At 49.1% G+C, this 12,042-nt stretch overlaps 1 protein-coding gene across 1 annotated transcript in view; it reads left to right on the forward strand.

The window, feature by feature from the left end:
- TMEM8B (transmembrane protein 8B) overlaps positions 1–9,857 on the forward strand; it is a 27,028-nt gene extending 17,171 nt beyond the window's left edge. Inside the window, exons 9-13 of the mRNA XM_029202636.1 lie at positions 26–178; positions 393–571; positions 7,561–7,707; positions 7,841–7,957; positions 8,206–9,857. Coding sequence (XP_029058469.1) covers positions 26–178; positions 393–571; positions 7,561–7,707; positions 7,841–7,957; positions 8,206–8,541 — 932 coding nt within the window. The 3' untranslated portion in view covers positions 8,542–9,857. The remainder of the gene's footprint in view (positions 1–25; positions 179–392; positions 572–7,560; positions 7,708–7,840; positions 7,958–8,205) is intronic.
- The last annotated feature ends 2,185 nt before the right edge of the window (positions 9,858–12,042 follow it).

Genomic DNA, 12,042 nt, shown 5'->3' on the forward strand with positions numbered 1-12,042 from the left:
CGCCCGGTCCCGGTTGATTGGCAGTTTGTGCGCAGGTTCGTGAGGTGCCGGAACGCGACGGCCGAGGTGCGGTTGCGCACTTTCCTGTCCCCGTGCGTGGACGACTGCGGGCCCTACGGCCAGTGCAAGCTGCTGCGCACGCACAACTACCTGTACGCGGCCTGCGAGTGCAAGGCCGGTGAGCCGGCTGGGCTGGCGAGAGACCCCACCCGGGGCGGTCGGAAGGGAGGCGGCAGCCTCAGTAGCCGGGCTTGAGGGGGGGGGCGGAGTCAGGGTGGAACCAGCCTCCTCTGGCCTTGGCGTCGGGCTTGAGCAGAGACCGCCGCGGAAGTGTCTGCTGAAGCCCGGGCTGCCTTCTCACCTCTTCCACCCTGTGCCCCTCCCGTCCGCAGGATGGCGGGGATGGGGCTGCACCGACAGTGCGGATGCGCTCACCTACGGATTCCAGCTTCTGTCCACGTTACTGCTCTGCCTGAGCAACCTCATGTTTTTGCCCCCCGTGGTCCTGGCCATTCGGAGCCGATATGTGCTGGAAGCGGCTGTCTACACCTTCACCATGTTCTTCTCCACGGTATGCGGTGGCGTCTGTGTCTTTCACCGAGTACCTTATCCGTGGTGGTGGGTTAGAGTCTACATTTCCACCACGGGGTTTGGGGATGTCTACACCTTCATGGTATGAGAATGTCTCCTCTTCACTGTACAGCAGTGCTTCCTGACCGCTTCGTATCATGGCATGCGAACGTGATAATTTTTATAAGGCACATTGGGATATATGAGCAAGGCTGTTTGCGACTTAAGATAACAGTCACTGGAGACAGTGTGGGGTCTCCAGCGACCCGCACCCTGCCTGTCCACTCTAAGGGCTGAGGGGACCTTTACCTCAACACACTGGCTGAGAAACTCTGACCTACAGTTTGGAATTGTGTCTACACAAATCCCCTGAGATGCTACATCTAGGGATCTTTTCATCTCATCTCTGGGCTCTTGGTATCTTGTGATGTACAGTGCCTGCCTATGAGCACTGCAAACATCTCAGATGGATTCAGACTTTTCCACATGTCTTAGCAACAAGGATATTACAAAAACCAATACATGCCTCTCTGTTGTCCAGTATTAATAGATCAGACATATATCCAAATTACAAAAATCCTACTTATCATCTAGGAGAAAGTGGGGGGCAAATGTCCTGAAACTGAGTCATGTTCTAGGGTCCTGGTTGTTTCTCCGCAGGTGAGGAACAATGGGCTGTAACTGAGCCATGTAGCAGGACCTTGGCCACTTAAGCTGCATGAGAACAGCACACCTCAGTTTTGTTTGACTGGTCCCCTTTTTAGACCTGCTCTGACAATGCCCCACTCTGTTTTTATATTCAACATTGTTTCTCTCTCTCTCTTTTTTTTTAGTTTCAAGATCCTTTTTATATTGTTGCTCACCAAATCCTCTAGCAACAGCTCTTTCACCAGCGCACTCTTGGTTATGTGCAGATCTAATGTGGTTCACAATTAGTAAGAACACCTAAGTGTGTCAGGAGCCTGGAGCGTGTGAGGAGAGCGTATCCATTCTCCTGCACTTCACAAAGCATCCTGGGCATTGGCTTCAGGGTATTCAGTATCAGATGACTTCTTATCTTCTGGATTTGATGGAATATCATCCTGAAAAAAAAAGACCTTCCCCTAGTAGGAACACTGGGGGAGTCGAAAGTGCCTGGCACCACATACAGTGCTTCCACTTTCTTAAATAAGGCAGTAAGCAAATGATCAAGGAGAAGATACTGGCTCTGAGGTGTTGCCTAAAGTCCTGCTCTAACTCCTGTTCTTTTTCCACACGTGCCAAAGTGTAGAGCTACTTGTGATTCATTTTTCACAGGCAGGTTTCCTGTTGTCACTCTCTCCTGTTCTTTATTTAGTTTAGACTTATTTCATTCCTCAGCAGTCTCCATTTAAGGACCCATCTTTCATATTGCAGGTATCAGCACCAGCATGGTAGGCGACAGTCTTCTTCCTTGTCTTCAAATCAAGGACAGTCTACACCTGGGAGTAGTGTGTCAGTTCCTACCCAGGGCCTGGGAGCAGACAGTAGCTTTGTTCTTCAGGAGTTTAAAATGCAAAATGTAAATAAGTAAAAAAAGCAAAACAAAGCAAGCCACAAACCCAGCACTTGATTTTGTATGTAGCCGACAGTTCAGATAACTATAACAGAAAAACAACATCTACTGAATACATGCTGTGTGTCAGACACTGCTCATCGAATCCTCCCCATAGCACTGTAATAATAGGTATTGCTATTATTATTATCCCTTTTTTGCAGAGGAAAATATATTTTTTCCTGAGGAAAAAGGAAAAGCTTTTTTCCTTTTTGAGGAAAGGAAAATACATTGCCTAAGGCCTGAGGTGAGTGGTAGAACCAAACTTCGCACTCAGCCTGCCTCCAGATCCCTCTCATGTAATCACTGAGCTGTAGTGTTCCCCTTGCATAGGGCAGTGAGCGTGCATTGATACATTTCTAACCTGACTTCAGTTTCTCAAAAGTCCTGGAGTATGTAGAAATACTAACGACCTCACTTTAGTAGTTCTCAAATTCTTAAAAGATAAAAAGAGCCTATCAAAAGGTCAGGAAATATAACCAAAGCAAATACAAGAAATCACAGGGAAAATATATCAGACATTGCGGTTGTGCACCTCTGACTCATACAGTTCAAGCCACATGTCCTTCACAGTGCTAGAGGAGTCCTCATAATTGGATCCCCAAAGACCCAGGCAGAGCTGACATCCTGGGGCCCCTGCAGCCTTCCTTGCCGATTGCTGAGATCCTGGCTGCAAGCCCACCTCCTCATTACCTCTTCTGTTCCTCACACCAGCACAAGTAATTCTCAGTGGCCCTTGGCAAAATCCCATGACTGTTTCCAAGAGGAAATGGAAGCAGAAAATAAGAGAACAGCAGGAAGTTTCATTCTGTCCCGAGTACAAATATTCTAATCTTTGTATGGATTGAATATATTTGCATCTTCAATTTTAAATTCTCTAGTGCCAGGATACTCTGTTTTGGAGCAGTAGACAAACTGTATAGTTATGTTATAAAAGTATAAAATTCCACAGAGAAAAACGATTTAGGATATTGTCCAAAATTGCCTTGTAAGCAAAGAAATGTCCAAAGCTGAGGAAGGTGTCAAATTAGATTATACTAATAGAAACTAGTTAGTAGTCTGAATTTCTTTTCTTAAATCTCCCAATCTTTCTGTGTTATTTCTACCACTTCTTTTTATTGCTGATGACAAAAGGAATACTAATGTAAAAATTAGTCCACAATTTGCAGTGAGACAATAGTGCAATATATATATATATATATATATATATTTTTTTTTTTTTTTTGCATAAGGGAAAGTTTATTAGTGTGGGGATATTCTCCCATGAATATACATGGCATAAAGTATAAGATGGCTGTAAGGTGACTAAAATTTACTGGGCACATACTGTGTGCCAAACATATAGGAGAGTATTCCAGACTTTCAGGGTAGAGTTTCCCAGGTGCCACTATAACTCAGCCTTCAGTAGCCCACTCCAGCTTTCGGTTGAGCCAGTTGCTCCTAGGTGATGGGTAAATGGTTACACCAGTGAAATCTATGGTGGTGAGCAATTTGCTTTACCTCATTTACTATAAAATGTGCCTCCTGGTTAAAGATGGTGCTGAATGGGTGCCATGGCAATCGATAATGGATCCTGCTCCATGAATAGTAAAGCAGGCTGAAGCACTGCAGGCAGAAGAGACAAACACATGCCTAGAATATATGATGACAAGATGCTGCCTCCTCCGGGTTGAGGAGTTTCAATGAAGCAAGCTGCCACAGGTTGTTGGCGGGTTTCCCTGGCAAAGTGTGCCCCAGGAGGGAGTCAATGATGGACTTTACTGATGGCATTTATGGACATTCAGCAGTGACAGTAGCCAGATCAGGATTGGTGAAATGTAGATCGTGTTGGTCACCTCACACTGCAGTTTTATTTATTTTTTTAATATTTATTGATTTATTTTGGCTGCACCGGGCCTTAGTTGCGGCACGTGGGATCTTTGTTGCAGCATGTGGACTTCTTAGTTGTGGCATGTATGTGGGATCTAATTCCCTGACCAGGGATGGAACCCAGGTCCCCTGCATTGGGAGCACGGAGTCTTACCCACTGGACCACCAGGAAAGTCCCCACACTGCAGTTTTAATTTAACTCTACCCCTAAGGGTTTTCTACAACCTTAATCTCTTTGACCTTCTAGTATACTTGTAGAATAATCAGTCATAGAAGATTAGAGAGATGATATCCTCCAAAACCTCTCCACTCCAGAGACGATCTCTCCATTATTCCCCACTCTTTTTTTCAGTGTAGAAATTCCTAGGAGGAAATAAACCTTCAATTAATTATTTTCTTAGATGTGTCTTCAATGTTAGGTGATTCAGCTTTGCTTTTTTTCTGCTGGTATTTATCCTCTCTTATCTGAGATTGAAAGATTTATTACAAGTCCCTCTTCCAGAAGTGTTTGGGCATTTCCTTCTATATACCTGAAAGTCAGGCATATGAAACAAGCGCTTGGTGAAGTGTGAAAGGTAAAATTAATGCTTTAAAATAAAATCCAAATCATAAAACAGTATTGGGTAATTTAGTGAGCAGTAGTATGTATATCCGGTCTTGGAGGTAGAGAAATAGAAAAAGGCCAAAATATTGATTTGTTTAGGAACCAAATTAGTTCCCAATTAATCACATATAAGAGAAAGAATTAAAAAATAAACCTTTGAGGCATATTCAAACATTAAATGGACCCACATGAAAAGTCTCTCCAAGTTTCCCAGTAAGAACTCATTTTCTCTATTTAATAATATAAAAGAGGGATTTATGTCCCCAAACTTATGAACCCTCTGAAAAGCCTGGGATACTCACTTAAAACATGATAGGGCTTCCCTGGTGGCGCAGTGGTTGAGAGTGCGCCTGCCGATGCAGGGGACGCGGGTTCGTGCTCCGGTCCGGGAAGATCCCACATGCTGCGGAGTCGCTGGGCCCGTGAGCCAAGGCCACTGAGCCTGCGCGTCCGGAGCCTGTGCTCTGCAACGGGAGAGGCCACAACAGGGAGAGGCCCGCGTACCGCAAACGAAACAAAACAAAACAAAAAACCAAAAAAACATGATAATTCCAGAGCAGTCTCTTCCTGAAGGAACAACATTCTTTACCTCCAAAGTGAAGGGAAAGAAAGAGAATAGGTACACAAGTTTAAGACTTGGCAGTTTAAAATGCGAAGGAATTGAATCCAAGGTTTCCCAATGTCAATTAATATCCCTGAGTTTTCTTTTTCATTTATTTTTCTTTTTCTAAACTCCTAGCTTGTCCCTGCCCTTATGTTATTCACCCTTTCCCCTCTGTTGGTTGAAGTTACACATTTTGCAATTTGAATGACTGGGTGAAATCTTCAACAGGTTCAAAAGAAACATTAGCAATTTCTTTCTCATCCTTTGTCTCTCAAGACTAAACTTTTGAGTCTGTTTTCCCATCCTGTTGGTGGCAGCTCTGCATCTGGGCTGGCTTCTGTCAGCTTTCACAGCAGACCTGCTTCAGTTTCCCACCTGCTTTCCCTAAGGTCGCTGCTGTTTCAGTGAGGTTGGGGTGTCATGGTTTGTGCTATGAGTTCGGGATACAGTGCTCCTTTTCCCTGAACTCTTCTTCCTGACCTCGCCTCCACCTTCTCGTTCTCAGCTCTGACTCATTCAAACAGGAGGCTAGGTTCTCCCATTTTCATTTTCCCCAGAAGTTGCTGAGACCCCACTGCTGCCAGTGAGTGAAACTGTGATATTGCTCCGCTATCTCTCTCCTCAGCTGTGGGCTGGATATCCCTGCCCTCTCCTTACCCACACCCAGAGCCGTGCCTCTGGAGGCCTGGATACCTGTCTCACTGAGGTCTGTAAGGCTGTCTCTCTTTTGGGCTCAGAGCCCTTGTGACTTAGGGTTGCCTTTTGATAGAATGATGAAGAAACTGATGTGGGCTGAAAGTAGTGCCTAAAGGATCCCTCCAGTCAGATCAAGCCACTTCAAAGGCTGCCTTTGGATGGTATAGCACAGTCTTCCTGCCCCAGCTTCGGTTCAGCCTGATGCATTTCAGCCCAATCCTGGCAACTACACTGAGTTGTTTCTCCTCTCAAGAGGTGCTCTCAGTAGCCATGGCTCCCTGAGGACCTGAGGTAAAGTACAGGGGACAGAGGTCAAACAGATTGATTCACAGAATCTTAAGAGACTTTTTTGATCCCCTAAAATCTGCTGGCATGTCTCGAGCTCAGCTCCAATGAGTAGATTTTGGTCAAGTTTACATAGGTCAAAACCTTTTTCTTTCCATTATAGCTTCGTAATTTTTCTTAACCCTCCTTTCATTACCATAATAACCCATTCTTCCTGACACGGAGCAGGGGCGATATTGGGAGATGGGAGAAGTGAGCATGCCACTGTGATGGTTGTTCTCGGTCAGAGCTGTTTGTCTTCAGAGACCTTGCCCAGTCTATTTTCTTTGGGTGGGCTCGTAAGGCACGTGATATAGAAGGAAGCGTGTTCCTGCATCTCTGCACCAGATATTCTTGAAACCATCCATGGCTCTAGTGTTTAGCATCAATAAGTACTCAAATTACCTAAATTCTACACAGAAGTTCAAAGAAAGGTGACAGCAAATGTTCCAAGACAAAATAAACTTGAACTCAGGTTATCCCTGGGTCACTGTTTTCACAATAAGGGAATGCAGGCTGCCAGAGGTCCTGATAGCATTATCCAGCGGGGCACAGGGATTGTGACCACAGACCCAAGGGCTGATGGCAGAGCTTGGTTCCTTAATTGGGGTGCCCAGTATAGCTTGTTCCAGTTCCACTTGTGTCCCCTGCACCCCACCTTTAAGCTCCTCAATACCCTATTCTTTGCTGTGTTCCCCACAGTGTAGGGTAGGTGAGCACTGTCCCTTTCCTATGTTCTTCCCGTGGTGTAAAGTGCCATGCTCTTTTCCATGGCTTTAGGGACTGCCTTTTTTCTTACCATCCCCCCCGCTTCCCCCATGGCATTGGGTGGGAGAGGATGCAGAGGACCAATTAGTGCAAGGTCTGAAGGTGAAGCATGACTCAGAGTCTGAGCTAACAGACAGGGCTTGGGGTCTGGATTGGCCAAGAGGCCAGATTCCAGCCTCAGAGCTTGGGCCAGGATTACAGGTGGGACCCACACGAGCACAAGGGGATACAGGCAAGGATTGGCCTCAGCTTGAGAGACCTGGATCCCTTGGCTTGGTGCTCTCACAGCACATTCCAGAAGCAGGAAGATTAGGAAGGTGAGGACGAGGCTCAGGGCTGCCAGATACGTACAGCCTAAGACACAGACCGGGCCTCCCTACCACATTCTTCTCAGGGGTGGGGAGTTGGGCATTTCCCAGTTCTGCTCAGTCTGTGCGCTCTGACCTCCACTTTTCTGACAGCAGCACGCCACCCCTATGGCCTCTTTCTGCGGTTTTGTAGACCTGGACCTTTGCCGCAAGTTCTCTCAGTGCCTGTCCTCTCTTCCTCCAGTTCTACCATGCCTGTGACCAGCCAGGCATTGTGGTTTTCTGCATCATGGACTACGACGTGCTGCAGTTCTGTGACTTCCTGGGTTCTTTAATGTCCGTGTGGGTCACTGTCATTGCCATGGCTCGCTTACAGCCTGTGGTCAAGCAGGTCAGTCCAGAGTGGGCCCTGGGGGACAACCATAGCCACAGTCTACTTGAAATCCACTTCCCGATCTCTCCTGGGGGCATTGCCAAGTGCCTCTCACCATCCCGGCCCAGCCCCTGGAGACCTGTTTCTCTAGGTGCTGTACTTGCTGGGGGCTATGCTGCTGTCCATGGCTCTGCAGCTTGACCGGCATGGACTCTGGAACCTGCTTGGACCCAGTCTCTTTGCCCTGGGGATCTTGGCCACAGCCTGGGTAAGGTTGGGTGGGCTGGGGGTGGGGAGGTCCCAGCAGGACTTGGGTGCAGGGACTTGGGTATCTGGTTCCCAGTTTAAGGTGGGCTGGGACCCTGTCGTCATCACTGTGCTGCTCACAGCGCTGCACTCCAGTCTTGGCAGATGCCTTCAGGTCACCACCAGGGCTCGGGAAGCCTGAGAGTGACCAGCAGTGGCTTGGGTTCCAAGGCCTCGCGTTCCTGAGCCCCACTTCTCTGCCTCCCCCAGACAGTACGCAGCGTCCGCCGCCGGCACTGCTACCCGCCCACATGGCGCCGCTGGCTTTTCTACCTGTGCCCAGGCAGCCTTATCGCGGTTAGTGCCATCCTGCTCTATGCTTTTGTGGAGACTCGAGACAACTACTTCTACATTCACAGCATTTGGCATATGCTCATCGCTGGCAGTGTGGGCTTCTTGCTGCCCCCTCGTGCCAAGACTGACCACCAGGTCCCATCTGGAGCCCGGGCCCGGGGCTGTGGTTACCAGCTGTGCATCAATGAGCAGGAGGAGCTGGGCCTTGTGGGCCCGGGAGGGGCCACTGTCAGCAGCATCTGTGCCAGCTGAGAGGGGCTTTGGGCTGCCCTTGGGGAACGTGAACTCTTACCCGGGGCAGAGAGCCCTTCCTTGGGTTCTTCCTGGGAGCATGGAGTCCTCCCAGGGATAAGAGACAAATTGTATTTCTTGAGGACATGGAGTCTTTCTTAAGGACACGGAACTCTTTCAGGGGCCTGGCACACTTCCCGAGGGCCTGGAGTCCTTCTGCATCTTCAGGACTGGAGCCCGTGCAGGGCCACAGAGCCCCCTCAGGACCAAGGAGTCCCTCCCAGGGGTGTGGAGCCCTTCCCAGGGTATGGAACCCTCCTGAGGACATGGATTCCTTCCCTGGGAGACCAGGCCCTCAGGACGTGGTGTCGTTCCTAAGGAAACAGAGTCCATCCTGAGGAAGCTGAGTCTCCAGATCTTCCCAGCAGCTCAGCAACTCTGGACTCGGGCTTCCTTCCCAGAGGCAGCATCTGGGCTGTGCTGTGCTGGGAGGGGGATGCAGGACAGATGGGGCTGGGACTGGGGCTGCGGTGGCTGGTATCCTGAGTTGATGCAGGTGGAGTCTGGTGTGTCTCCAATGAAGTATTTGCTGGTTCTGTGCTGCCTTTTTTTTCCTGAGGGAAAGGGTGTGGGGAGGGGAGGGAAAGAGGGACCCTGAGACAATCAACAGGGGTGACGGAGCCTAGCTGGCATGAGCTGCTGGAGCTACTGTCTGAGGCTTTTGCCCCATTGTGTCAGGCTGCAGCAGCCGGGAGTAGGGAGTTGTGTGAGTGTGTGTGTGTGTACTTGCTGAGATGATTTCAATCAGTGATACCTCCCTTGTGGTGCCCACACCCAATAGGGAAGGAGGCTAAGGGCTCAGGAAATTGGACTAGCGGGTACAAATCTCAGATGTGCAAGAAATATCACAAGAATGTAACTTCTGTTTTGAGTCTCCATTTTGCCCGAGTGCCAGAAACATAATCTTTTGTCATTTTGGGATTTCTTCTCTTTCCACAAAGGTCACAGCTGAGTCCCGAGGGTCTTATATAATGCCGAGATATTGCGAGGGTGTTTTCCCTTGTCACCAGGGTCCATGTGGCGCCCCTGAGATTTCCATCATCCCACCTGGTCCCCAGTTAGTGGTACAAGCAGGCCTTCCCAGAGTGGTTTCTTGTCCCCATCTGTGTAACCCTTTCAGTCCTGAGGCTCTCCACCACTTCTGTGCCACATGCAAAGACTTGTGGGACCTTGGCTACCCAGAAACACCTTGAAGCCATTTCTACCCTGGGGTCCTGCTCTGCATTTTACTTGACCAACAATGCATGAGTTCCAGCTTTCACACCCTGCAAACCTGTCCAGGGGCTTGGTCTGGGGAGTGGCGCTCAGGGCCCCTCCCTTTTGGGGCCCTCCTATGCCAATGCTCTCACTACATCCCCTCCTCCTTGCTTTTTCCTCTCCCTAGCTTAGGGAATCTTTTGTTAATCTGGAGGTGGGGACACCTACTTTTTCTTACATTTTTCTCCCAAATCTTTTGTTTATGCCTTAAGTCTTTTATGTTCCCTTTAGAGCCTAGGCTTTTGAAACTCAGATGCCAGGAAAACCTCTCTTTGTTCTCTGCTTTCTGCAATCACATCTCTTCCTTCGGGCACTGAGCAGAGTGTGATGTGAGAAGGTCACATCTCACATCACATTCACCAACTGAATGGTGAGAAGGAAGGAGAGGTGTGGGCTAGGTGTCTGTTCCTGTATCAGAAATATTATTCCACACAGATCACTAGGACACATGAGCCCAAATAGCTGGGATTCAGGACACAGTAGAGTACAGGAGGCACTGAAGAGGGAGACAGAGCTGGGACAGACCCCACCCAGCTAGGAGGGGTCAGAAGGGGTTTCTGGAAGCCGGATGGAGTGGAGGGCATTGAGTGAGGATTGAATGAGTTTCCATAGTGCCAAGATGCTGGGGGAGTGTTCACTCCGGTCACCAGTGTCCATATCACATTCCTCCCCTGAGATTTCCATCATCCCATCTGGTCCCCAAGCAGGAAAGCACTTAGAACACTTAGTATAGTGCCTAGCCTGCTATGTGGTAAGTCTCCAATGTATGTTAGCTAAAGGTCAGGTGTTTGGACATGGGAGGCACCAGCAAGGGGGAGACACAGGAGCAGGAAAGACTGATCTTTACTGGGGAACTGGGACTAGTTCAGGGCCTCTGGACCTGCAGGGTGTGTGTGTGTGGAGTTAGGGCGGAGGCAAGCAGCCAGTGATGAGGCTGGGCAGGTACATGGGGTCTGGCTTTTATCCTAGGGAAATGAGCAGTGGCCTCATTGGAGGGATTTAAGCAGGAGAGTAGCAGATCAGATTTTTGTTTTGTTTGCGTTATTTTGTCTTTTCAGATAGGTGTTTTGACGGCTGGTGCAGAGGATGGATTTTGGAGAGGATTTGGAGGCTGAAAGTGCAGCAAAACAGCTGTTGCACTATTTGAGAGAGAGATGGTGAAGGCAGTGTCAGTGGAGAGGAGGGGACTGATCCGAGAGCTGTTATGAGGTGGATTCTCTAGGACATGGTGACTGCTTGGATGTGTGGGGTGGTGAGGGATGAAAGAAAGCCTATGGTGACAGCCACGTTTCTGGCTTGGTGACTTGGGGCGGGTGTTGGTGCCATTCCCTGAGATGATGACACACCTTTGTGGGGCAGAGTGATGAGTTCAGTTGTGGATAGTTTGAGTTTGAGGTGCCTGTGGGATTCCTGGAGGGAGAGGGCCAGCAAGAAGACCGTGACAGGCAGAGCAGCTGAACCAGGTCTGGAACCTTGGCCTCCTGGGTCCCAAAGCAGGGGTCCTTTGTTGTCTCCTGACTTGTTCAAGTGACTTCCTGGAATACATGGCCGTGGCCCCCAGATACTGCTGCTCCCTGCTCATGTCTGTCCACACATTTGGACTAAGACCCTGGACTGTCCACAACTGCCTAGGGCACACCCAGCAGCACAGGATCCAATCCCCAGATGTGACATTGTGAGGGCTTCTGAGGGACAGTTCAGTTCAGTAACCCTCTATCGGGAAAGCTCTGTGGGAGCTGCAGAGACAAGCCAGACCTGGTTGAATCCCGCCATCAAGGAGCCCACGTGGTGGTGAAATACCATGGATGCAAAGCAGAATGGGATAGATACCGAGTGAAAGATACCAACAAAGTGCTGTGGGACGTAAAGGAAAGAGAGACTATTCAAAGTGCACCAGGAAAGGCTGTGTGAGAGAGCTGGCGTCTAAGGTGGCTTGGAAAAATAGTCCCAGGTCTCGCCAGAGATCAGCATGAGCGAGACACCAAGGTGTAGGCAGTACAGACACTGTAGCGAGGGGGTCACCGTGTGAAGGGGGTTAGTGGAACATCGGGCTGGAGAAGTGGCGGGCTGGGCTCTGGAGGGCTTGAACTCAACTGAAGAGTTAGGGCTTCATTCTGTGGTTAAGGGGAGCCATCGTAGGTTCTTGAGTGAGGCATCAGCCAGGGTCTGGCCAAAGTAGGACAAGCGTGAGTGATATAAGGGGCC

Source organism: Monodon monoceros, unplaced genomic scaffold (genome assembly GCF_005190385.1).
Source record: "Monodon monoceros isolate NGI ecotype Baffin Bay Population unplaced genomic scaffold, NGI_Narwhal_1 Super_Scaffold_5, whole genome shotgun sequence".
Lineage (NCBI taxonomy): Eukaryota > Metazoa > Chordata > Mammalia > Artiodactyla > Monodontidae > Monodon > Monodon monoceros.